At 42.4% G+C, this 24,980-nt stretch overlaps 1 protein-coding gene and 1 non-coding gene across 2 annotated transcripts; one reads left to right on the forward strand and one right to left on the reverse strand.

Annotated features, from left to right (window-relative positions):
* Nucleotides 1-1,153: 1,153 nt before the first annotated feature.
* Nucleotides 1,154-22,362, reverse strand: RRH (retinal pigment epithelium-derived rhodopsin homolog). Its single transcript, XM_075544847.1, has 7 exons — nt 22,257-22,362; nt 19,014-19,204; nt 16,097-16,196; nt 15,444-15,597; nt 13,736-13,904; nt 5,732-5,910; nt 1,154-1,268 (listed from the first exon to the last, which is right to left on the reverse strand). The coding sequence occupies exons 1-7, from the start codon at nt 22,360-22,362 to the stop codon at nt 1,154-1,156; spliced, it is 1,014 nt and encodes a 337-aa protein (XP_075400962.1).
* On the forward strand, nt 13,453-13,593 carry LOC142443945 (U4 spliceosomal RNA). Its single transcript, XR_012783648.1, has one exon. It is a non-coding gene; the product is annotated as a U4 spliceosomal RNA (small nuclear RNA).
* Nucleotides 22,363-24,980: the final 2,618 nt, after the last annotated feature.

The following is a 24,980-nucleotide window of genomic DNA, read 5'->3' on the forward strand; positions in this document are numbered from 1 at the left end:
CGAAGTAAAATGGGAAATGAAAATCAACTATCATAAAGGGTATTTATTATTCAGAGAATGGTGATTTAGTTTGTTTGTCAAGATATATTTACGGATCTCATAGTTTCTAGATTGTTGTGAGGGACAGGACTGGCTCTTCCATCTCAATCGTTTGCCTCCACCGGGCCTAGATAAAGCAAGTAAGAACCGGAAGGAGACTTCCGTTAGCCTCGGTCGTTACCGTCTAGGTGAGTCCAATGAGGTCTCAACCAGGACAAGCAGAAACAGCTAGGATAAGGAAGGAGTTGGGGATAAAAATGCTCCAAGAAACAACTTGGAAATAAAAATGCTTTGATTACATGTAGGGATAAAGATGGAGTCTACAACGCCACTCAATGTCTAGATAATATTTATTGAGTCCCTACCATGTGCAGGTAAAACGGGTCTAGGTGCTGATGATAAATCAAAAGAACAAAACAGACCACAATCCCCATTCCCATGAGGAGCAAAGCTAGTGTCGAATGCGCGGACCTGCGTGGGCAAAAAATGGTCACTGGGAAGTGCAGAACACGTGGCAATCCGCACCACGATGACAGTGCTCTACACCAGACGTAAGAGCATTGATTGACGTACGTGATTTCAAAGCAATGCGTGTTTAATGACCATTTAATCATTTGTGCCAAATTACATGTAAGCTGATAGTGACAAAATGTTTAAGATTTTAAAATCCAAACAAAGTTGTATTCTACTTTGGAATATCCAAGAACTCATTACAGTAATGATTTATTACTATATGTTTCTAATTATTACTGTGATTAATCTATCATATTAAAATAGCAGCTCTTTCTCTTGTCGAATCTTGGCAAGTAGAAAGGCCATCGGAGTGATGAAATGCGTACTGACAGGGAGCAGAGAGCAGAAGCCTCGGTCTCTGGCATCCGCGTCTGTCAGAAGTTGAGTAACAAGTTTACATACGGTGAGAGAGAGCAACGTACACATCACATGCACTGCACAGACAGAACTGTATGTTCTGCGTGAGGAGCTTCCAATCCTAAAGGACACTCCTCTATGACAACATGAGATCTAAATGGACCACATGTAATATAACATCAAGACATCACAGAACAATAACAAGGAAATAAAGTGTTTTAATCATGCACACTTCTCTCTTCTTTCAGAGTCTTCCAGAAGCCAATGGGTGTTGAGGTACATTCATGGGTAAAATACTGGTCACCTGCGTTGCTTGCTGAGGCTGGCACTGGAGCAGGGCACACATTGCCCTCCGGAACCTGTGAAAAAGGGGGGAAATGACAGTGATTTGGGACTCTTTTTACACCTTCCCAAGAGGCATATCACGAACGAGGTGACAGGCTTTAAGAGAAGACTGAGTTGGACATTGAATAAGGAAGACAAAGAAGAATCCAAGCATTTTAATGATGAAGACTATTGGAAATACCATGGACTACCAAACGAACAGACAAATCCATCTTGGAAGAAGTATAACCGGAATGCTCCTTAGAAGCAGGGATGGTGAGACGTCATCTCATGTGCTTTAGACATGTTGTCGGGAGCACGATGGGAAAGGACATGGTGCTCCGTAAAGTAGAGGAGCAACCAAAGCAGAGGAAGGCCCTGGACAAGAATTGGCACAGCGGCCTGAGCCTAAGAACAATTGTGAGGGTGCTGCAGGAGAGGGCGGGGTTCCTTCATTCGTACTTGGGTTTCCTATGGATGCATCTAACGAGGCAATAAGTAAGCAGCCCTCACGGCACAGTGGTTAAGCTCCCAGATGCAAACCAGCAGTTTGCCCACCAACCACTCCATGGGGGCAGTTCTACTCTGTCGTGCAGGATTGTGATGAGTCAGAATTCATCTCAGTGGCCATGGGTTTGGGTTTTGTTAAGGCAATAGCAAACCAAACTCACTGCTAGTGAGTCAAGGCCAACTCATAGCAACCCTGTAGTTCAGGATAGAACTTCCCTTGGGAGTTTCTGAGACTGTCACTATTCCATCGTTCTCCTAAGGAGTGACAGATGGTCTCCAACTGCCGACTTTGTGCCTGTACAAATTGCATCTGCAAATTCAACACTTCTAATAAAATTAAAAGAAAAAAATGCATTCAAGTCTGAATAAAAGTACCACTACTACCAATTGACTGTACTGACAAAAACAATTTCCACCTCCAGTTTTGACATCTTCATTAGATTACGAGCCCTTCCTCCCGAGGCAGCTCTGGGTAGATTCAGGTCATCAACCTTTTCCTTAGTAGTGGAGCGCTTTAACCATATGCACCACTCTGGACGCCATTAACACCCTCTACAAAACCTTAAGGTAAATGCTATAGCCAAAGACCAATGCCACTGCTTATGAACATTGAAGGTTTTTAAACAATAATTGAATGATGATGTGCATTTAAATGCCACTTCTAATGTCAGCAGCAATTGGTTGTTGTTTTTTAAATCATTTTATTGGAAGCTCATACAATTCTTATCATAATCCATACATCCATTGTGTCAAGCATATTTGTGCATTTGTTGCCATCATCATTCTCAAAACATTGGCTTTCTACTTGAGCCCATGGTATCAGCTCCTCATTTTTCCCCTCCTTCCCTGCCCACCTCCCATACAAGCCCTGGATCATTTATAAATTATTATTTTTTTTGTGTCTTACACTGTCTGACTTCTCCCTCACCTACTTTTCTGTTGTCCATTCCACTGGGACAGGGTTATATGTAGATCCTTGTGATCAGTTCCCCCTTTCAACCCCACCTTCCCTCCACCCTCCCAGTATTGCCACTCTCACCACTGGTCCTGAAGGGTTTATCTGTCCTGGATTCCCTGTGTTTCCAGTTCCTATTTGTACCAGTATACATCCTCTGGTCTAGCTGGCTTTATAAGGTAGAATTGGGATCATGATAGTGGAGTGTGGGGGGGGAGGAAGCATTAAAGAACTAGAGGAAAGTTGTATGTTTCATTGTTGCTACACTGCACCCTGACTGGTTCATCTCCTCCCTGAGACCCTTCTGTAAGGGAATGTCTAGTTGTCTACAGATGGGCTTTGGGTCCCCACTCCACACTTCCCCTCATTCACAATGATATATTTTTTTGTTCTTTGATGCCTGATACCTGATCCCTTTGACATCTCGTGATCACACAGACTGGTGTTCTTCTTCCATGTGTGCTTTGTTGCTTTTGAGCTAGATGGCCGCTTGTTTACCTTCAAGCCTTTATGATTCCAGACGCTATATCTTGTGATAGCCAGGCACCATCAGCTTTCTTCACCACGTTTACTTATGCACCCATTTTGTTTTCAGCAATCGTGTTGGGAAGGCGAAAGTGGGCTCATACAATTCTTATCACAATCCATACATCCATCCATTGTGTCAAGCACATTTGTATATTTGCCATCATTATTCTCAAAATATTTTCTTTCTATTTGAGCCCTTGGTATGAGCTCCTCATTTTTCCCCCTTCTTCCTCCACCTTCCCTCCCTCCCTCATGAACCCTTGATAACTTATCATTATTTTTTTCATGTCTTACACTGACCAATGTCTCCCTTCACCTACTTTTCTGTTGTCCATCCCCCTGGGAGGGGGCTATATGTAGATCATTGTCATCAGTTTCCCCTTTCTCCCACCACCTCTCCCTTACCCTCCTGGTATCACTACTCTCACCACTGGTCCTTAGTGATTCATCTGTCCTGGATTCCCTGTGTTTCCAGTTCTTATCTGTACCAGTGCACATGCTCTGGTCTAGCTGGATTGGTAAGGTAGAATTGGAGTCAGTTTTGTTTTTTTACCTCATAATGCATATTTTAAGCTTGTATTGGAATCTACTCAACAACAACTATGGGTTCCTCTGAGCGAAGGCCCGTTGAAATTCGGAGGGTGTGAGAATAATTGATCTTTGTAAAAGAATTATTAAGAGACTCTGGATTTAAAATGTGTTCTTCATTCTTCCTCTTTGGTCACTTTGATCTTAAAGTTGTTAAGTTTCTTCACATCTCCAAGCATGTGCACAAAGACATAGTTTAATAAAAAGCAGCATTCGTATTCCAGGTTCAAATTACCTGACCTCTCCTGAGATCTTCTGGCCAACTGTTTTTGCACGGGTGAATAGGTTCGTTCCATTTTTCCAAAAATAAAAGGAAATGAAATCATCTGAATTTCACTAAGGAAGCAGGAAAGGAAATCCTTCCTGAGTCCAGAAATCGGAGTGGGGGAGGGGCAGGAGGGGTCCCAACGCCCTGTATGTTAGCACTGCCTTTCTCTCTGATACCGAGTGATGTGGTTTCTTCTGGCAAAATATGGAAACGTGCTACCGGCTTAGGGAGCCCAACACAGCCTTGTCTATTTTCCAGTCATGAAACTGCTCTCACTTTTGAAAATGAAGAAGATACTAGTCCCTGGATGGAGAAGGACATCATGCTTGGAAAGTAGCGGGGCAGCAAAACGGGGACGACTTTCAACAAGATGGATTGACACTGTGGCTGCATTGGTGGGCTCAGACATGCAAACAATTGTGATCGCAGCACACGGCCCAGAGACATTTCCTTCTATTGCACACAGTGTTACTGCGAGTCAGAACTGATTCGACGGCATCCAACAACCTCTGAGAAAGGTCACTAGGTGACACCGCAGTTTGCAAGTTGCCAGTTCAAACTTACCCAGTGGTACAACAAAGGAAAGGGCCTATTATTCTAATTACAGCAAAACCCCCTATAGAGCTGTTCAACCCTGTAACACATGGAGTCAGTCACCATGATTATAAGCAACTGAACAGCAACAACGTCTTTTGGAAGACCCATTCAAATATACGTTAGTGGAGAAAAGGTGATTCAGAGGAGCGTTGGTGATGTACTTGGGCTACACATTGGACTAGTACCCACAAGGTCAGACTCCTCAGCCTCTCCATGGTATAAAGATGAGGCTTTCTACTCCTGTGAAGATTCACAGCCTCAGAAACACATAGGGGCAGTTCTACCCTGCCCTGTAGGATCACTATGAGCTGCCATTGATTTGATGGCAGTGAGTTTGGGTTTTGTTACTGCTAAATAAAGGGAACCCTAGTGGCAGAGTAGATTATACAGTGAACTGATAACAACCAAGTCAGCAGTTCAAAACTACCAGCTGCTCTGAGGGAGAAAGATGAGCTTTCTACTTCTGTAAGCAGTTAGTTCTACCCTGTCCTATGGATTTCTGTGAGTCAGGCTCGACATGATGGTAGTAAGTTTGGTTTGAGTTTGGAAGGTTGACGCAAATGGCTAATGTGCATGACTGCTAGCCAAAAGGTTACCAAGAGGTTTCAATCCCCCCAGAAACACCTTGGAAGAAAAGACTATCTACTTCCCTCAAATCAGCCATTGACAATTTACATCTACTCTGGCACACATGGAATTTCCATGAGTGGGACTCGAACTGATGTCTTGTGAGCCAAGCTGAACTGACTGGGGGACTTCTTTGCCAGAGAGCCATCTGATATGGAGCTAACTTTGGGATTGCTTAACTGATAGGACTTAGCTCTTGGATTATCCATCGTCATCTCTGTCACCCTGTCACAGAACTAGAGGTGGTGGCATTTCAGCTCCTAGAAGGTACCACAGTTCTTCATTGCATGACACAAACATCCTTCTTGCTGACATTCATTTGATGTCAATTCCTGTCACTTCTATAAGGTCTGAGAACATATCTCATTGTCTTTGAACATTCTTGTATCATTATTTAATTCGGGAGTATTTTAGGCATTACTTACTTTTTATTAGCAATCACATAAATACAAGGATTGTAGAATGTAGAAGATTTTGCAAACAGTGGTGCTATGATGGCCACAGAGGGTGGAATCTTCTGTGGGTCACCAAAAGATGCCCACAAGCACACAATGGAATAAGGGGACCAAGCCACTAGGAACATGAGTATCATTATCACAGACATCTGAAAGAGAAGTAAATATTTGCCAAAATCAATATCTAAATTGATATGGGAAACTGCACAGAGTGGAATTTGAATTCATAAGGGTGTGAAGGAATTAGTTAAGTGTTTTCCTCACTGTATTTTGCTCTGACGCACAGTCACCTATGACAAGAAGCACTTGTGCAGGGGAGCAGAGTGATGAAGCCCCCAGGGAATACCAAAAATTGACTTTGGAGACAGAGTGTGGCACCCCATCAGACCCAACAGGAAAACACTCAGAAAGGCCAACAAACAGACCTGAACTATTTATAGGCTTTTCCATTTTTTGTCAGTGGCTTTCTTTTTGTTATTGTTATATTGTTTTTATCTTTGTTTTGTTGTTGATATTGTTTTGTTGGTTTTGACTCTCTTTGTTGTTTTATTTGGCTTTGCCTGGTTTTTGAACTTATTAATGTATCTGCATGTCTGTTTAGATAAGATAGGTGAGATAAATAATTCAGAGATGAAAAGAATGGGACCAATGATTCCAGGGGGATACGGAAGAAGGGAAGGTGGAAGAAAGGAAGGGGGTGGGGCTGCGGGGAGGGGAAGAAACCAACCCAGGGACAAAGGAACAACAAGTGAACTAAAATCAATGGAAGGAAAGTCGTAGGATGCCTAGTAAGCCTTAATCAAGGGCAATGTAGCAGCGAGGAATTACTAAACCCAAATGAACATGATGGTGGGACTAGAGGAAAGTAAAAGGAAATAGAGGAAAGAATCAGAAGGCAAAGGACATTTATAGAGGCCTAAATATAGGCATATATATATAATGAAAGGGGAATAAAACTATGTGATCATATCTATATGTTAAGAATTAAGGTTGAAGACAGAAATTAACTCCCTTAACACAAGAATCCTTTGTTCTAACAATCCAACATTCTGTGATGCTCACCTTCCTGACATGTTCGCTGAAGACAAAGCGGGTACATAAGCAAATGTGGTGAAGAAAGCTGATGGTGCCCGGCTATCAAAAGATAAAGCATCTGGGGTCTTAAAGGCTTGAAGGTAAACCAGCGGCCATCTAGCTGAGAAGAAACAAAGCCCACCAGCCTGTGTGATCATGTGGAGCGGATGGGATTAGGTGTCAGGCATATAAGACTCAGAACAAAACAACACCCAAGGTGAATGGAGGGGGCTGAGGGTGGGGGCAGAACATGAAGTGGAGACCCAAAGCCCATCTGTAGACAATTGGACATCCCCTCACAGAAGGGTCCTGGGGAAGAGATGAGCCAATCAGGGTGCAGTATAGCACCGATGAAACACACAGTTTTCCTCTATTTCTTTGGTACTTCCTTCATCCCACTATCATGACCTCAATTCTACCTTAGAAATTGGATTAGACCAGTGCATTCACACTGCTACAGATAAAAGCCTGCAACACAGGAAATCCAGGATAGATAAACCCCCCAGGGCCAACAATAAGAATAGAGATGCCAGGAGGATTAGGGGAGGGTGGGGGGAGAAAGGGGGAATCTATCATAAGAATAAATCTAGAACCCCCTCCCAGGGGGACAAATAAAGGAAAAGTGGGTGAGGGGCAATGGAGGATGATGCAAGATATGGAAATAATAATCTATAACTTATCAAGGGTTCGTGAGGGAGGGCAGGTAGGAAAGGGAGGGGGAAGAAATGGGGAGCTGATACCAGGGGCTCAACTGGGAAGAGAATGATTTGAAAATGATGAGGACGGCATATGTGCACATGTGCTTGACACACTGGATGAATGTATGGATTGTGATAAAAGATGTAAGAGCCCCCAATAAATGTTTATTGAAAAAGCACTTGTGTAATGGAAACATCGATTCACATATTACAATGCTCTTCTGAGGACGTTGCACAAATGTACAGAATACCTCCTTTGTTTCGGTGGGTCAGAGGAGGATACAAAAGCTGGATTTGATGAGAGGCAGATGAAAATCCATTTCATGCTGTGGATTACCAGCATGACTTGTTCATTTCCTCAAGTCTAAATAAATAACCTTCTAATTTTCAAAACTCATCTGTACATAAAATTTCAGCCCGACATTGAGCTCAGTGAGACTGACACAGACCAGCTCCCGCCGGATGCACTGTCTGTGGAGTACAGGTATTTGGGGGAAGGCACGCCCATGTAGCTTTTGTAAATGGACAATTAGATGCTGTGCACTGCTCCCTCCAGATCACACACTAGAAGGATGAAAAGAGATTTTTTAAAAGACAAAAAAAAACCCATAAGGGCCCAGAATGGGCAATCAGACAATATGTGCATGTGTGTGTTTCATGGAAACTAACAATTTAACACATGACAAATTACTTATCAGGCTTTATCAGTGAGGTTGATTTAAGAAGAAAAAGAAAAACAACGATGAGAGGAAACCAGATACAGACTTAATTCAGTCCACTGAACCCAGGAAGACTCAGAAATTAGAGGTAGGAAAAATGTGAATGCAGACAACTCCAGGGAATTAAAAGCAGGACAGCTGGCTGACAGTCTGCCAAGGAAATGGCGAGATTTTGGATCCCCTCTGCACTCAGTCCAGCCACAGCCCCTTCTCCCTAGGAAAGCCCCAGAGGGAAAGCCTAGCCGATATGTAAAAAGGCAGACTCAGGGCGAGAGGACATTCAACTCTGCTGGATGCTGAATTGCTGTTATGAAAATAAGGATCCTGCATGATGCACCCCACTGATCCCCACGAAGACTGGTAGACAGACACATACCTCCGAAGAGGGGTAGGAAAGAATCTTCACTTTGGCAAGTGACAGACCAGAGGAAAGCAACTCTAGATGCTAAGAGCGTGAGTACAGTGCAAGAGCCTTCCAAAACCTTTGAAAACCATTTCTACCCAGAACGCATGGTAAATAAACTGACGGTCAAACATGAGAGCAGAATGAAGACAGTTTCAGCCATGCCGTCTTCATTTACCTGCCTAGTAACTCTCTCAGAGAAGAATCCATCGGAGAAGAGCTCTAGTGGAGAACCCCGCCCACTGCCTTTGAGTTGGTTGCAACTCAGAGCGATGCTGTAGGGTTTTCTGAGACTGCGAGTTGTTACAGGAGCAAGCAGCCTCATCTTGAAGGTCACGGACTTTGTGCTTACAATGTGCTCCACCAAATGAGAGGCAGAGTGTCGATAAAAAGGGGGTGGGACAGATACACAATCCAGAAAACAGAGCCCACGAACCTTTTCAGGTGGGGATGGCTTGTGTTCAACTACTTTATACTTAAACCCATTCCGTGGTGCTGTGGAAGACTGGCCTGGTGATCTGCCTCCATAAGGATTCCAACCCAGAGAGTCTGGGAGCAGTTTACTCTGGAATACAGGGAGTTCTGGGTGTCAGAACCCATTAAATAGCAATGGGTTTGGGTTTTGTGGTGTGTTTGTATGTTTGTTTTCTGCCTGGTTGTTTTGCTTATCAATGAGGGACTGGCTATGGATGAGGACTATCTGGGCAGCAATTCTAGGGCGCAGCCCATCAAGGGGTCCCAGGAGGGAAGCGCCAAGAAACGGACACTATCAGTCCATTCTCTGTCATGTTTGGACATGCGGGGAGAAGAATTCAGAGATTAACTAGGAACGGGCACGTAAAACAGTAGGCAGACCAAAAAGCAGGCACAGGAGGCAGAATTCAAAATTAACTCCACAGGGAGGGGATAAGATGTATTTGAAAAAAAAGAGGTGTGAAATTGGAACAAGGATATGTAAACCTTAGGTATATGAATGGATTTTGAACTATACCATAAATCCTAACCTAAGAATAAGCAGTTCTTGTGATATAGCCCTGTTCAATATTCATCCACATGAATGGACCACTAAAGGTATGAGGGCTATAGCAAAGTAGAATGAAGAGATAAGATGCTGCTGGCTAGATGAAAAAATAGTGCCTGAGGGCTTAAAAGAAGCAGTCATCTAATCGAGGTGTTAGCTAAATCCACCCAAGAGAAGCACACCAGCTTGTGTCAGGGATTGTAAATAATAAAATACGAGACCAGAGGACGGAATTGTACTAGAGTTTAAATTCTGAGTATGTTGCTTGCTGAGGGTTACTAGTGACAGTGAAAGTCCAAAATCCTCTTGCCGAGTCCCTGTGTGGATTAAACCACCTGTGAGCCCCTCTGGCCCCTTGACCCCTGGCCGGGGTATGAACAGCACTGTCTTCGAAAAAGTTCAGAGGCCTGTAGCATCTGGCAAGGTTTTAAGGCTATGCACAAGGTTTTCAATGTCTGCTTTCTGCAAAGGGGGCAGCTGATTCCTTCTTCAGAATCTGTTCTTTGTCTGGAAACTCTGATGAAACCTGTTCACTTTGAGTGACTCTGCTGGCATTTGAAATACCAGTGACAGAGCCCCAGGATCACATCAACACACATCACAAAAACCAGGCCAAGAGCTGACTGTGGAACGGATCCCCACTCACTCCCTTGTAAATTCAGACTGAAGCTGAAGAAAATTAAAACAAGTCCACAAGAATTGAAATATGACCTTGAGTCTATACCACAGGAATTTCAAGAACAGATCTGGTGCATGGGGAGGACAGCATTCAAAAAGAAGGTAAAAGATCGTTAAAAAGACAGGAAAGAGTGAAAAGATCAAGGTGAATGTCAGAAGAGACTCCGAAACTTGCTCTTAATCTTCGAGTAGCTGAGGCACATGGAAGAAATTATGAGGTCAAGAGCTGAACAGCGAATTTTCAAAGGGCACCTTGAGAAGACAAAGTAGAATATTAGAGTGAAATGTGTGAAAACCCACTGTGAGAAAACCATAAGGGAAGCACACTCTCCACGTATCTTGAACTGGGAGAACTCAAGACAAAATTCAAGTCTCGGGTTGCAAAGCTGAAAGAGTCTATGAATGATGCAGGAGCGTGCAAAGAAAATGGAACGAATGGAGTCACTACACCACAAAAGAGCTGGTGAACATTTAACCATCTCAAGAGGTGGCATATGAACAAGAGCCAATGGTGCTGAAGGAAGATGTTCAAGCTTCACAGAAAGCATTAGCCCCAACCAAGGCTTGACGAATTGACTGACTGCCAACTGAAATGTTTCGACAAGCTGATGGAGCACTGGAAGCACTTATTCGTCTATGCCAGAAAGTTTGGAAGACAGCTCCTTGGCCGACTGACTGGAAAAGATCGTATTTGTACCCATGCCAAAGAAAAATGACCCAACAGGATGCTCAAATTACAGAAAACTCATTGAATCATATTGTGCTGACGATCATTCAACAATGGTTGCAGCAGTACATTGACAGGGTTTCAGGGCAGATTCAGAAGAGGATGTAGAACAAGGGATATCATGGCTGATGTCAGTTTTATCTTGACTCACAGCAGAGAATACCAGAAAGTTGTTTACTTGTATTGTGTTGACTATGTCAAGACATTTTACTCCATAGATCACAACAAGGTACGGGTAGCCTTGAGAAGAATGAGAATTCCAGAACACTTCACTGTGCTCCCCGGGAACTTATACATGATTCAAGAGGCAGTTGTGCAAACAGGGCATGGGACTATTGCATGGTCTAAAATCAGGAAAGGTGGGCATCAGGGTTGTATCCTCTCACCATACTTATTCAAACTGTATGCTGAGAAAATCCGAGAAGCTGGCTTACATGAAGAAAAGTGTGCGTTGGGATTGGAGGAAGGCTTCTTAACAACCTGCAATACACAGATGACCCAACCTTGCTTTCTGAAAGTGAGAGAGAGAGCTTGTGGCACCTGCTGACGAAGATCAAGAACTGCAGCCTGCAGTGTGGACTCCAACTCACTGTAAGGAAGACCGCAATCCTCCCAACTGGACCAATATCATCATGAAAGATGTAGAAAAGATTGACGCTGGCAAAGATTTTGTCTTGTTTGGTTCCACGATCGATGCTCATGGAAGCAGCAGGCAAAAGATCAAAGGACTTGCTGTATTAGGCAAATCTGTGGCACAAGGTCTCTTTAGAGTGTTGAAAAGCAAGGCTGTTACTTTAAGGACTAAGGTGCACCTGACCCAAGCGATGATATGTTCAATTGCCTCATATGCTTGTGAAAGTTGGACATTGAATAAGGAAGACCAAAGAAGAATTGATGGAGTTGAATTGTGGTGCTGGAGAAAAAATATTGAGTATTATTTCTGATAAAGTGTCCTGGACTGCTAACAGGACAAACAAGTCTGAGTTGGAAGACCAGCCAGAGGGTGCTTTATAGGCAAGGACAGTGAGAGTTTTGTCTCACATACTTTTGGCATGTTGTCAGGAGAGACCAGTCCCTGGAGAAAGATATTATGCTTGATAAAGCAGAGGGACAGCAAAAGAGAAGGCGGCCCTCGGAAGGTGGATTGAGAGGGTGATCACAAGTGGGCTTGACCATAAGAACAAGTGTGAGGATGGCTCAGGACCAGGCAGTCTTTCATTCCCTTGTGCGTAGGTCCCTAAGGGTTTGAAGCGACTCAATGGCATCTAACCACCACAACAGAACGCATTCAGAAAGTGTATTGATGCGGATGTGTTGCTATTGCTAAGTGTCATAAAGTTGGTTCTGACAACAATAATAAACACTGCCCAGACCTGCATCAGCCTCACACTAGTTTTGTTTGAGTCCATTGTTGGAGCCACTATATCAATCCACCTTGTCGACAACGATGCTCTTTTTAGTTGCCCCTCTATTTTAGCACAATGTCCAAAGTATGTGAGAGAAATCTCACCTTCTTTCCCTCTAAGGAGCATTCTGACTGGATATAAAATTATTTAAAATGATCACCTTATCATTTATTTTCCCTTTTGACTCATTTTAAATTTTTCCTAGTTTTTATTATTTTCAGCTCTCATTTGGATTGAGGTTTTCTAGGGTTTTTGTTGTTGTTGTTAATGTTTGTTTTGTTGTTGTTTGATATGAATTTCTTTAAATGAAATCCAGGATGGGTAAATCTATAGGGACAGAGACTAGTTTAATAATTTCTTAAGGTTTTAGCAGGGGAATTAGAGGGTAAATGGGGAGCGAATAATAATAGCAATGAGTACAAGACTGAGAAAATGTTATAAAATGGATTGTGGTGGCAATGATTGCACAACTCTTTTTAACACATATGAACTAGTAAACGATGTGTGTATTAAATGTTAATAAAACTTTTTAAAAATTTAAATTCAATAGTGATGAGATCAAAGTGTGAGCTTTTCGATGTGGGAAGATGTTTTAATCACTACTGTAAACTTCTTCCAGGTCTATTTAAACTTTATATTTCTTCTAAAATCGATTGAGTCATTTGTAACATTTGGGGGGGGAAATTTCATTTCATGTAAATTGCCAAACTTTTTCATATAAGGTTTTCCATGATATTTCTTTATAAGTATTTTCATTCTTAAGAAAAATATGAAGAAGTACAAAACATTGTATCCTAAAGAAATCTGCAGAAAATAAAATTTCAATAGTCAAAATAATATAAATATTGACTCTCAATTCAATCATGTAATGTTATCCTGAGAGTGACAGAATGAGGAGAAAGAAGGATCGAAGGGAAGCTCTCTGATAAGGGAAAGAAAATTTTTTAATCTAAAATAGAAAATAAAGCTTTGCGCAGTGGAAATATCATAGCCAATGAGGTTTACCCGAGGCACAATTATTGCTACTTGAAAACTTTTCCCAATACCCCGCCGTGACGACTTGAAATATAGTCGGCACTGGCAATTTTTGATGGTCTCCACGGAGACTGAAAATAAATAAATAAAATAGAAAATAAGCATATCACTTAGAAATGTGGCAAATACCAAAATGGGGAAGGCGGCCTCGTTCACTACGTGTATGCGAGAGCCTGAGCACAAACACTGCTACTACAGACGTAGACGTCCTACCTTGGTCACGTCTAACTGATCCGACCAGTCTCTGTGGAGGTCCTCAGCACCGCTACTCGCCGTGTGACGTTTAATGGTTTGAGTGACGTGGTAGTAGCAATAAAACATCACTGCTAAGGGCACGACAAAATTTATCCCGACAACTGTCATCGTGTAAGAAACGAAAGATCTGAAAATAAGAGACCGCAATTATAGCTACTCGTTTTACATCCTAAATGCAGGCTGGGAAACAGAACAATCACAAACTGGAGCTTCTGGGAAAATTAAAAGCTCGTTGAAGGAACTAAATAATCCAGGGTGGAACCGTCCTTGATAAGAAGTCACCAAAGTCCTGCACTAACGGGAAATTTCCCCAGAGTTTAAATACAAAGGATCAAGGAACTTAGGAGAAAATTCTGATTGATTGACAATTTGAAAATCATGCTTTAGCAGACACAAGACAATGGTTTGGTTTTTTTAAAAATTAATGTTGCCATCGAGTCAATGCAGACTCATAACAACCAGATAGGTCAGGATAGAACTTCCCCTGTGAGGTTCTGAGACTAAGGGTTCCCGGTACCGAAAGCCCTATCTTTCTCCTGAGCAGCGGCTGGTGGTTTTGAACCACTGGCCTTGTGCTTAGCAGCCTAATGCTCAATAATGGTGAGATCCTCTAAATGCTATTCTATAGCTATTTCAAGGGTCCGCCTATATGAATATTCTTACTGGAACAGGGCGTGATAGAAAGCAGCAGGAAGAGAGGAGGGTCCCTATAGATTTCCAACATTTGCTGGCTGGCTGACTTTTAAAAGTCCGTTTAGATGGTTAAAAAAAAGAGGTCCAACCTGCATCCTGGACAGAAGCCTACCCTTATGTCACATCTGTTGAGTTTTGCCACAGGGTTCAGGCTGCATGCATGACTTTCATTCATTTAGACGAGGCACTGGCAAACCAAGCCCCAAACTAAACCCAGCCTGCCTGCCACTTGTCCTGGTAAGTAAAGGTTTATTGGAACACAGCCGAACACATACTGTGTATAGCTGCTGTCATGGTATGGTTGGCAGGTATGTTAAAGACTGTATGACCTCGACAGCCTAAAACATTTGGCCTTTAGCATTCTTTCCAGAAAGAGTTCTGGAATTTAGATCTAGAATTTTCTGGTTGCTTTCAGAGCAAGCTCGTTTTTTCTTTAGCACGTCGCATGAGCCTCCTCTTCACAAGAAGCACAGGGGAGCATCGGAAGGCAAATGCTTGCAGGGACCGCTTTGGCTGTGTGATTCCCAGGAGACGCGCTAGCACCAGAGCTTTTTGAGAAGACGTACGAGTCGGCCTGGACTGTAACCAGACTTGCTTGCACCTCACTTCGCTCACAGTCCCTTTGCCCACACAGGCGTCACCTCTGAGACGTGCAAGTGGGTTAGGCGTGCTTTGTATCCACGGTGGATGCCTTAGGGGAGAGGGACAAAGGGGCAGGACAGGGGGGCAGAGAGAGGGGCTTGGAGGGCCCCCCCTTGCACACCTTCACAAGCACAATTCATTAGAAAATGACAACAATTGTGCCTATTCATTGGCTCATATCATCACCACCAGGAAGCCCTTTGCCACATCCTGTAGTAGAGATAGGTGATCTGAGCTTCAATGTGATAAGGCGGTGGGTGGGGTGGGGGGGAAGATGGGAGCATCTTTTGATTTAGCATCCTTTGACTTAAAGTAGAAACGTGTCTCTTACGCATCGTTTTTCCTCCAGTTTATGGTACAGGTAGCACCAGTGGGATCTGGAGCATAACTCGCCCACCCTATGACAGGCAGCAAAGCCCACAGGAAGCCATTGATCCAGGCACCCAGGATCATGCCGACATACGTGTTAGAGGTCATTCTTCTCCCTGTTGACAATCACATGAAACATTAGCACCACTGGCCAACCGCGGGATCCATACCTTCACCCTGTTTTAACCAATTGCTTACAACAATTCAAAGTTGTTATCAAGTAGATTCTTTACAAAACACAGGCTCAAATCGGATCTAGTTGAGCTTGCATTCTTTTAAAAATGGCATTTAAACAGAAGCTGGGATCAGGTAGATGAGGCTCCCAAACTCAGCAAACAGCATGTACAAAGGCCCCAAGGGGGGCGAGCTTGCCCAGTCCCCCAAAACATGAGCAGCCCCAGGCAAAGCTGGAAAGGTAGACCATGGAGCAGACCTATGAAGCTTGGATTTTATTCCGAGTTCAATAGGGAATCATGAATACATTTGAACCGAGAGTGTCAGAAGGAAGAGTGTCTGCGATTGAAGACGGTCAGGTTTATGCTTTAGCGCGAACGTATGTGCACTGTTCCTTAAACAAGGACGGGATGCCTTTGCGAGTCTGAGGGAGTGTTGTACCTCTGTCCGCATGGCAGATGGTCAGGTACCGATCCACAGCCACAGCAGTGAGTAATCCGATACTTGCCATACCAAAAAAGATATTCAATCCAGCGTAAACCTGAAAAGCCAGAAGTAGAAAGAATCTACCTTCTGAACAATGCTCCAAAAACATCTAAGTTGTCATTCTATTGATAGAATATAGCTTAAACTTTATTCCACTGATTTCTTAACGGAAGGTTTTTGTTTGGATTTTAAACTTTCCTTCTTAACTGGGTTGAGAGAGCAGATCATCAGCTTTGCAGTCAACATTTCAGACACGTTTTGTTTCATGTCACTGAGTGAAATGCCCTCAGTGCACCGTCACTTATCCCACTTTCTCCCTGTGCTCCCTGTTTGCACTCCTTCTTCTCCCCTGACCCTCTGTACTTTGACTTGGGGAACGGCTGCCTTTCTAATCTTAAAGGTTTGATTTTTCTAACTGGGGGCCGGGGGAAGTGCAGTTCCAGACCTGAAGGGTAATTAGGGTCATAGTTTTGGGCATTCCACCACTCTATCTCACCAGTAAACCTCGTCTCCTATGATTCCCATGATGAATTGGGGTCTACATTTTCTCCCATTCCATCCAAGACCTTGTTATGTGATCCCGTGCAGAGCAGGTGATCGTGGCAACTGGACACCATCTAGTTCTTCTGGTCTTAGGTGGTACAGACAGATGTTCTTGTGGCCTGGTAGTCTATTGGATTAACTGCCCATCACTCTTTCCATTTTTATTGCTCTTGTCTCTTCCAGATTGGGAGAGACCAATAGTTTCACCTTAGATGGCTGCTCACCAAATTTTAATCTGCTCACCAAAGTAGGGAAACACTGTCTTTGGGAACTACTTTTGGGCAATTGATTTCAGTGTCCCCAAAGATTGTGGTCCTGAAATCTCAGGCCCAGACACTCATTCCCTCAATGCATTTGCTTATATCTAAGAAGTTTTCAAACTTTGCTTGTGTATGCACCACGACATTCACAGATACAGTCATCTACCATTCCTTCTCCCTAATTTCAAAATCAAATTTTATTGCCAATTTTAATAGGCGTAATAGAGGCACTTAGGGGAAGTATTTGAGGTGTCATTAATTAAAATAGACACTTTAAAAATGCTTTCAGATTTAAAGTGAAACTTATATGGCACAAGACATCATCAACGGAGCATCAACTATTGAGCATAAAGTCGGTGCAACGCATACAAACAATGAAAGCTTAGCATTGAGAAGGTGCACAATCAAGGAGAAGAAAGAGTAGAAAAAGAGGCCAAAGACAAATGAGTTGTTCGCACAAGAGAAAAACTGGATGTTTCTACTATGAGAAAAGATTTATAGCCACATCAAGTATTCATCACCACACATTATAACTACAAGATACAAGCCAAGTTCTTAGAATTGGCATATCTATTTTGGAAAGCAATTTGCCACATTTAAGAAATCTGAGGACAAGCATATTCTACAAGGCAATAATCCATCTCAGCAATGTGTGTAGAGAAAGTCTCACACATAGAACGAAGAGACATGGTCAAGAACAGTTATGGAAGCCTTGGTTGTATTAGAAAAAATTGAAAACAAATGTGCAGTAATGAATAGGTTGTGCTAAATTCATACAACAGCATACTATGCACACTGTAAATTATGCCGACATCCATCAACATGTACCAACTTCAAGGACATAATAGGGGGCCGTAAAAAGGAAGCTTCATAATACAAACAATATGATATGTAGGCAAAATTTGAAGTATTCATCTGGCTTATGGACGCATAGATATGTAGTGAAATAGACAATTACTCATGAGAAGGAAGGGAACCGGTTTGGGGGTAATACGGGGTGACCTTAAGCGGTATCTATGAAGTTCTAGAGCTTTCTGACTTCTCTCCCCTCCATTTACATTTTCTCTGACCCAATGTGTAAAAATATTTACAAAATTAATTGAAGCATACATAGGTGTTCATTATTCAATATTATATACCCACTGCCATCGAGTCAATTCTGCCTCATAGCAACCATACAGGTCAGACTAGAACTGAGCCCCAGGGTTTCTGAAGCTGTGAATCTTGGTAAGAGCAGAAGGCCTAGCTTCTCCCAGCAGCAGAAAGTGGGTTCAAACTGGCGACCTTGTGGCTAGCAGCCCAACGCATAATTCACCATGCTAGCAGGGCTCCGTTATTCACTATTATTCTCTAGAACCCTATGGTCTGAAAGAGACCTGTCAAAAAAATTTAACCCAACAGCCTCTTTGTTGGCTTACTATGCTAACTTAAATTAAGATTAATTTATTTCATCAGGAAATATAATGTAAATACACTTAATCACAATTCTCATGGAGAACATTTCATAAGTAAAATCTAACAATATGGTAGTTTAACTACATTCCTCAGATATTATGATTAGCTCATTAATTTTTTAAATTAAGGTAGTCATTTGAATATGCAAAACTGCTTTTCTTCTCAAGGTGAATCTCAATGACTGTACAAGGTCAGCAGTTGGTAGCCACCAGCCTCTCCTAGAGAGAGACAGGGCTTTCTACTCCCATAGAGAGTCACTGTCTTGGAAATACACAGGGGCAGTTCTATAGGGTCCTGTCCTATAGGGTCACCATGAGTTGGCATGGACTCGATGAGAGGGACTTTGGGGGGGTCTTTTTTGGGGGCATGGCTTGGTATTTCCTTTTTCCTTTGGTGTGGAGGATTTTTTAAAAGATGTGTAATAATGTCTACTGATTTCACTTCTCCTTTTAAAAACTGTTTCCCAGTCACTTTCAAACTTGTTTTCAATAAAATGCACTACAACTATTATCCTGCAATATCTTATTTGAGTTAAGCCCTCAGGAATTGAGACATTTAAATTTATAGCTCTTTGATCCAATTTATTTTACTTTAATTCCAAATGTCTCCAATACCTGACAGCCTGCGTATCCAAACTTCCAACTTCCATGCAGATCTGACGCAGCAGACATGGGGTAGCCAATGCTACTGACTCCTATATCAGTAACTGCCAGGTTTATGATCATTGCGTTTGTGGGTGTCCGAAGTTCCTTGTACTTAATGAAGATGCCCAGAACTATAAAGTTGCTCAGAATACTTATCACTCCTGCAAACATAGAGAAATAACACACATTTTGTTTAAGAGTAGGATCAAAATGAAATATTATGCCCCTTCCCTTGAAAAATACAGCAAGTTCTTGGACTCAGTGCCCGTGGGATTGGTTTGGGTTAGTTCATTCATTTGAAGAACAGCTTCATGCTCCTTCACTAATTACTCTGCTTTTAAAAAGCTTTCAGGTTGATCATCCCTGATGAATTTTAGAATACATATTGGACCACCCATTATCTCTTGGCAACCCAACTTCTTCCTGCTTTCTAAGACCTGAAGCTCCTTGTCTATTTACCTATGCACTGCTATTGAGTTGATTCTGACCCATGACAACCCTATACAGGGTTTTAATGACAGTGTAAATCCTTATGGAAGTAGACAGTCTCATCTTTCTCCCATGGTGAGACTGGGGGGATTTGAACTGCCAACCTTGCAGTTAATAGCCCTTCTATATTAACAGCTCTTCTGTCATTATTTTCTGTCCTAACCTGTATGCTCAAGATATAGATCTTCTTTTTCATTCAATCCATTGCATTTTTTAAGCATTTGTCATTTGTAAGATCATAGGATACTCTTTTAGTGTTATTTTGGAATTCAATATGTCCCAATCTCATGCTTCACCCAACAGAGACAGAGAGAGAGAGAGAGAGAGAGAGAGAGAGAGAGAGAGAGAGAGAGAGAGAGAGAGAGAGAGAGAGAGAGAGAGAGAGAGAGAGAGAGAAAGTGTACTACAAAGTTTGGATACTCAGCAAGGATATGAGTTTTCGGTACTATCAAAAAGCCTCACCTGGATACCAGTTTTTGGTACTACCAAATTCAAAAAGCCTCCCCTAGTTGAGTTCCCAAAGTCCAGGATCTGACCCTCAGTCTTGCAGGTTTAGAAAGTCTGTTGTCAGTGCCCCAGAGCTGGATGAACTCAGATAGATGGGTGCCTAAGCGTTCTAGACTATCAATGTGTTCTTTAACAGTGAGAAATACTGTTGATTGGACTGGGCCTGGAGGATAGCCTAATCAACTTCCCTTCCTTGCTGCAAAGGATGCATAAGATGCCCAGACACCAGCCGTGGGTCACATTAGCTCCTAAGGGTGGGTGTGGGACCATTTCAGCTGGGAACAGATTGGTAGGGGCTAACCAAAAAGCAGTAGGGATGTGTTCGTTATCAAGAGAATTACTGGTGAACCAGAATTAACTCAATGGTGGTGAGTTTGGTTTGGTTTGGTTTGGTTTGGTTTGGTTTGGTTTGGAATCCCCGCTATTGTGGGAAATGGAGGAATGTTTCCAAGCACCAATACACAAAGGTACAGTAAGAACTACTATATCTTGGCACGTGGGTCAACATGTCCCTTTAACGGTGTTATTCTAATTTTCCAGATTTCTGTTCTTTTCCCCTCCATGTTTCAGGAAGAATAAACTTGCTATGACATAGAATTTGTCGTGGCTTTACTCTTCAAAACTTCCAGTAACTCTCCACTGTATGAGGGATATAAATCCCATTGGCCCATCCTGATATCACCCTCCCTAAACAAAGTTCTCAGGAACTTTGGGACTGGATTATGTGTTGGGCTGCTAACCACAAGGTCAGCAGTTTGAAACAGCTGTGGGAGAACGATGAGGTTTTCCACTCCCATAAAGAGTTAGTCTCAGAAAGTCACAAGGGTAGTTCTACCCTGTCCTCTAGGGTGACTAAGAGTCGGGTGGCAGTGGTTCTTTATTTTATATAACAGCCATTCAAATGTTGCTTGAATTAATGCCATCACTATCTATAAAATTAACTTAGAAACTCACAATGTCTAATGATAGAAGCAATACTCTAATTGTGAATTCATGGAGAAAAACTAAGCGATTGTCAAGTAATAAGTTGGGTACATGAGAATGTATTGCCTTTCCCTCTACTTTTGAATGTGCTTGAAATTTTTCATAAAATTTAATCCAAAAAATAACCCAACATAACAAAAATTGTTTCTTCTGAAGTTTATTGCAGGAACATACATTTGGAAATAAAGAGGTTGTTCAGTAGAAAGTTATATCACACTTCAACCTAGTCACCAAAAATTATACTAAAAGGGTTTTATCATTCCTCCAATCCTTCTCATCTTCTAAGATGTCTGGGTTTTTAAAAACATTTTATTAGGGGCTCATACAACTCTTATCGCAATCCATACATACATCAATTGTGTAAAGCACATCTGTACATTCTTTGCCCTCATCATTTTCAAAGCATTTGCTCTCCACTTAAGCCCTTTGCATCAAGTCATCTTTTTCCCCCTCCCCGCTCCCCCCTCCCTCATGAGCCCTTGATAATTTATAAATTATTATTTTGTCATATCTTTCCCTGTCCAGCGCCTCCCTTCACCCCCTTTTCTGTTGCTAAGACGTCTTTATCTAAGTGATTAATCCAATATTTGGATCAATGCACCATTATGGCAAAGGGTGATATTTTCCCAACATCTTATACACAAAGTACTTGATGTGTTATTTCATGTACTCTTCAAGATACGCATTCTTATCCTCATTTAGCAGATTTTAAAAACTGAAAGAACCAAAGGGTAAGGAATCTATCCACAGTTGTAAAAATATAAAAGATGGGGTCCAAGTTCAAGAGGCACATTACATTTCAACATTGTGGAATGAAGTGAGGTTTCAAACTCTGGCCTCAAAAGCAATATACCCTGTTCTCTCTCTCTGTTTTTAAGACTTTAATTTTCTTTCCTGGACTTTCAATCTTGGCTAGATTCCACTAAAAAAAAAGCTATTTTTAAATATGCATAACAAAACAAAACCCCCAATCAAACACTGCTGTCAAGCTGATGTCAACTCATCGCAACCCTGTCGGACAGAGTAGGACTGCCCTTGAGTTCCTGAGACTCTTTCCAGGAGTAGAACGACCATCTGTCTCCCTCTCAAAGGCTGGTGGTTTTAAGCTGCCGGTCTTGCAGTTACCAGCCCAGTGCATAACCGCTCCACTACCAGCCCCCCGATGAGCAACATGTAACCCCTACTTCCATATACAGAAAAATGTCTGTTACTGGAGTAACCAAACCGCCATACCTGCCGTAATCAAGTAAGATGCAACTAGCGTGTGCTCTGCCTGGGAGAAGACGGAGCCCTCGTCACTTTGAGGGCCCGAGCTGTTCCCCACACGATTCTTCAGCATCTTGGAAGGGAGGTTTTGAGACAGCCTTCAAAATATACCTTCAATGGCTAGGAAATATTTTAGCAGCCAGTGAGGGAAGAATGTTCAGGACCAATCAATTCCACTGAGAGACCTCAAAGAAGGGCCTTTTCATAGCGGCCTTCTGAGTTAACTGGGTTAAAAAGGAAAGCATTTTAATTCCCAGAACAAGGGAAAGCTTATTAGCAAAACACACAAAAAAATACCAAGCTCCACTATATTGAGCATCAGCTATATCTAAGGTGGTTATTAAGCAAAAACGCTCCCTTTAAACCTTAAACAAACCCCAACATCAGTACGGAAGCTGACTTGACCCAACTGATCTCTGCCAGAAATCAGCTGTGAAATTCACAGCCAACCGGTCCCTCAAGCTGCTCAGATTGGGCTCCTCTTTCTGTTCATTCTTTCAAATTCTGCCTTTACATGCCCCCCTCCTTTTTTCCTTAATAAATTAAATAATTAGAGTTAAATAAAGAAGTCATTTCCCCCTTGCCCTTCCAATCTTCACTCCTCTGAACTCACCAATATTGTCAGTAATATCTTTTCTTGCGCTTTCATAGGTTGTATGCAAACATATGCAAGTAAGTCAAAAAGTATTGCTACTGGGGGCTCCAGTCCAAACACGCATGGTTTGTTCCAAACAAAAGCTGTTGAAACCTCCTCTGCCATCCGTTTGGGGGTCCAGACACGTTCTGTCACTAATAATACACTTGTTTCTGCCCCCTTAAGGTGCCTGAGAAGCGCTCTGGCGGCCTAATGGGTTACTACATATTGGGCTGCTAACAGCAAGGTCAGCAGTTCAAAACCACCAGCTGCTCTGAGGGAAAAACGTGAGCCTTTTTACTCTCATAAAGAGTTACAGTCCTGAAAACGCACAGGAGCAGTTCTGGTCTGCCTATGAGTCAGAATCAACTCAAATGGCGGTGAGTTTGAGTTTTTTTAACAATACTCAAAACAAAAAATATATACTTATATTATTACATATTTTATATATTATGTATTATATATTGTATTTGTATTGTATATATTTATATATATTCCCCTTCCCCATGGGGAAGTGGAAAAGGATTTTGAGGCCAGGGTTAATATCAAATATAAACAAACTCAAGAGGCTTTCTTCCCAAATCATTGAAGTTTTACAAGTTGACTGTCTACCAGCAAACAGCAATTTTTATATGGACCGTGCATTTTAAAGATGGCCAGGCAGCGCTCAGAGGTGACTCAAGAGAAGGAAGGCCACTGTCAGCCCCAGTGAATGCAGACACTGAGGGAAGACGACCAGCGTTAGCAGTAACGACACAGCTTCTGACCTTGGTGCCTCTCAGGGACTGCATTGCCGTTTTAAGCAAACCCGTTGGCCTCCACAAACTTTGGGGGCGGGGGCGGTGCCAAAGCATTTTCAAATAGTCATAAACTCTAAGTGTGGTATCTCCATCATTTTTTAAAAATAAAATCAAAGCTGATAAAGGTGATTGATGGAACGAATCAGACCTGGGAACTAGTGTTGGGTTTTTATCAATGTGATCCAGAGAGCAAGGTCCAATTGAAGCAATGACCTCAGGCAGGACCTCTGAACCAGTGAAATTCGAGGCAGGGAGGTTAGCTCAGGTCATGGAATTCCAAAGGGGGTAATCTTCATAGATTTTCTCACAGGACACATGATGAGCACAGGGCCTAATAAAAGCAGTTTTGAGAAAATTGAGAGTTGCATTGGTGAGAAAAAAGGCCAGGAATGTTGTGCTGAGGAATTTTTTCCCTCATCACAAAGCACCTTTTCATTTCTCAAGGGCAGGGCGAAATCAGTGCGGAGGGGCGGACCAGCCACCACCTTCGCTTGCTTCTCTATTGCCACGAGACAGGGTCATACAAGCCTCACCTTCCATCTTTCTTTACTTATTCTGACACCACCCATTGCTCCTTCACTATTCTACATCTATTGGGGTTCGTTAAGTCCCTGAAATGGCCACACAGAAAATACCCATGAGGAAGGGGGTTTACCAGGAGCCCTGGTGGGTTATGTGTTGGTTTGCTGACCACAAGGTCGGTCATTGGAAAGAGCCAGCTGCTCAGTGGGCGACGGATGGGACTTTCTACTCTGGTAAAGACGTATAGGCTCGGAACCCCACAGAGGCACTTCTGCTTGGTCCAATACGGTTCCTGTAATCAGAATCAACTCAATGGCCAGATGGCTAGATCACAATCATTCTGCAACTTGTTTTCCCCTGATGCCATTTCAATAAACATAGGTCTGACTTATTAAGAGTATTTCATAGCACGGGTATATCCTGATTCCACCAACCATCTCAGTTAATTTACCCATAATTCAGTATGCACATGAGTAATTAATATCATCTGATGCATCTAGACTCAATAATTTATCTGTGACATGTAGGATTAATTGTAATGCTCTGAACTATTGTGCTATAACCTGGAAAACAGTTATAACCTGACATGGACATATAGTTGCCACAAGTCATCCCTGTCACTCGTATTCCCGTGTTTCTTTATGCCAGGTAACATAAGAAATTCACATAATGAATTTCTTAAGATCGTTAAATGTTGAAAGAAATGCTAGCTGCACCCACGTTAATGTTGTAGGC

The sequence above is a fragment of the Tenrec ecaudatus genome, chromosome 3 (genome assembly GCF_050624435.1).
Source record: "Tenrec ecaudatus isolate mTenEca1 chromosome 3, mTenEca1.hap1, whole genome shotgun sequence".
NCBI lineage: Eukaryota > Metazoa > Chordata > Mammalia > Afrosoricida > Tenrecidae > Tenrec > Tenrec ecaudatus.

What these genes read in the sequence shown, in the direction of transcription:
- RRH (XM_075544847.1), bottom strand. Translation starts at nt 22,362, where the DNA reads ATGCTGAAGAATCGTGTGGGGAACAGCTCGGGCCCTCAAAGTGACGAG. An exon ending in ATCTTACTTGATTACGGCAG is followed by an intron (nt 19,205 to 22,256) that starts GTATGGCGGTTT and finishes CTATGTTTGCAG; the next exon opens with GAGTGATAAGTATTCTGAGC. An exon ending in TATGTGATTGCTAATAAAAA is followed by an intron (nt 1,269 to 5,731) that starts GTAAGTAATGCC and finishes CCTTTTTCACAG; the next exon opens with GTTCCGGAGGGCAATGTGTG.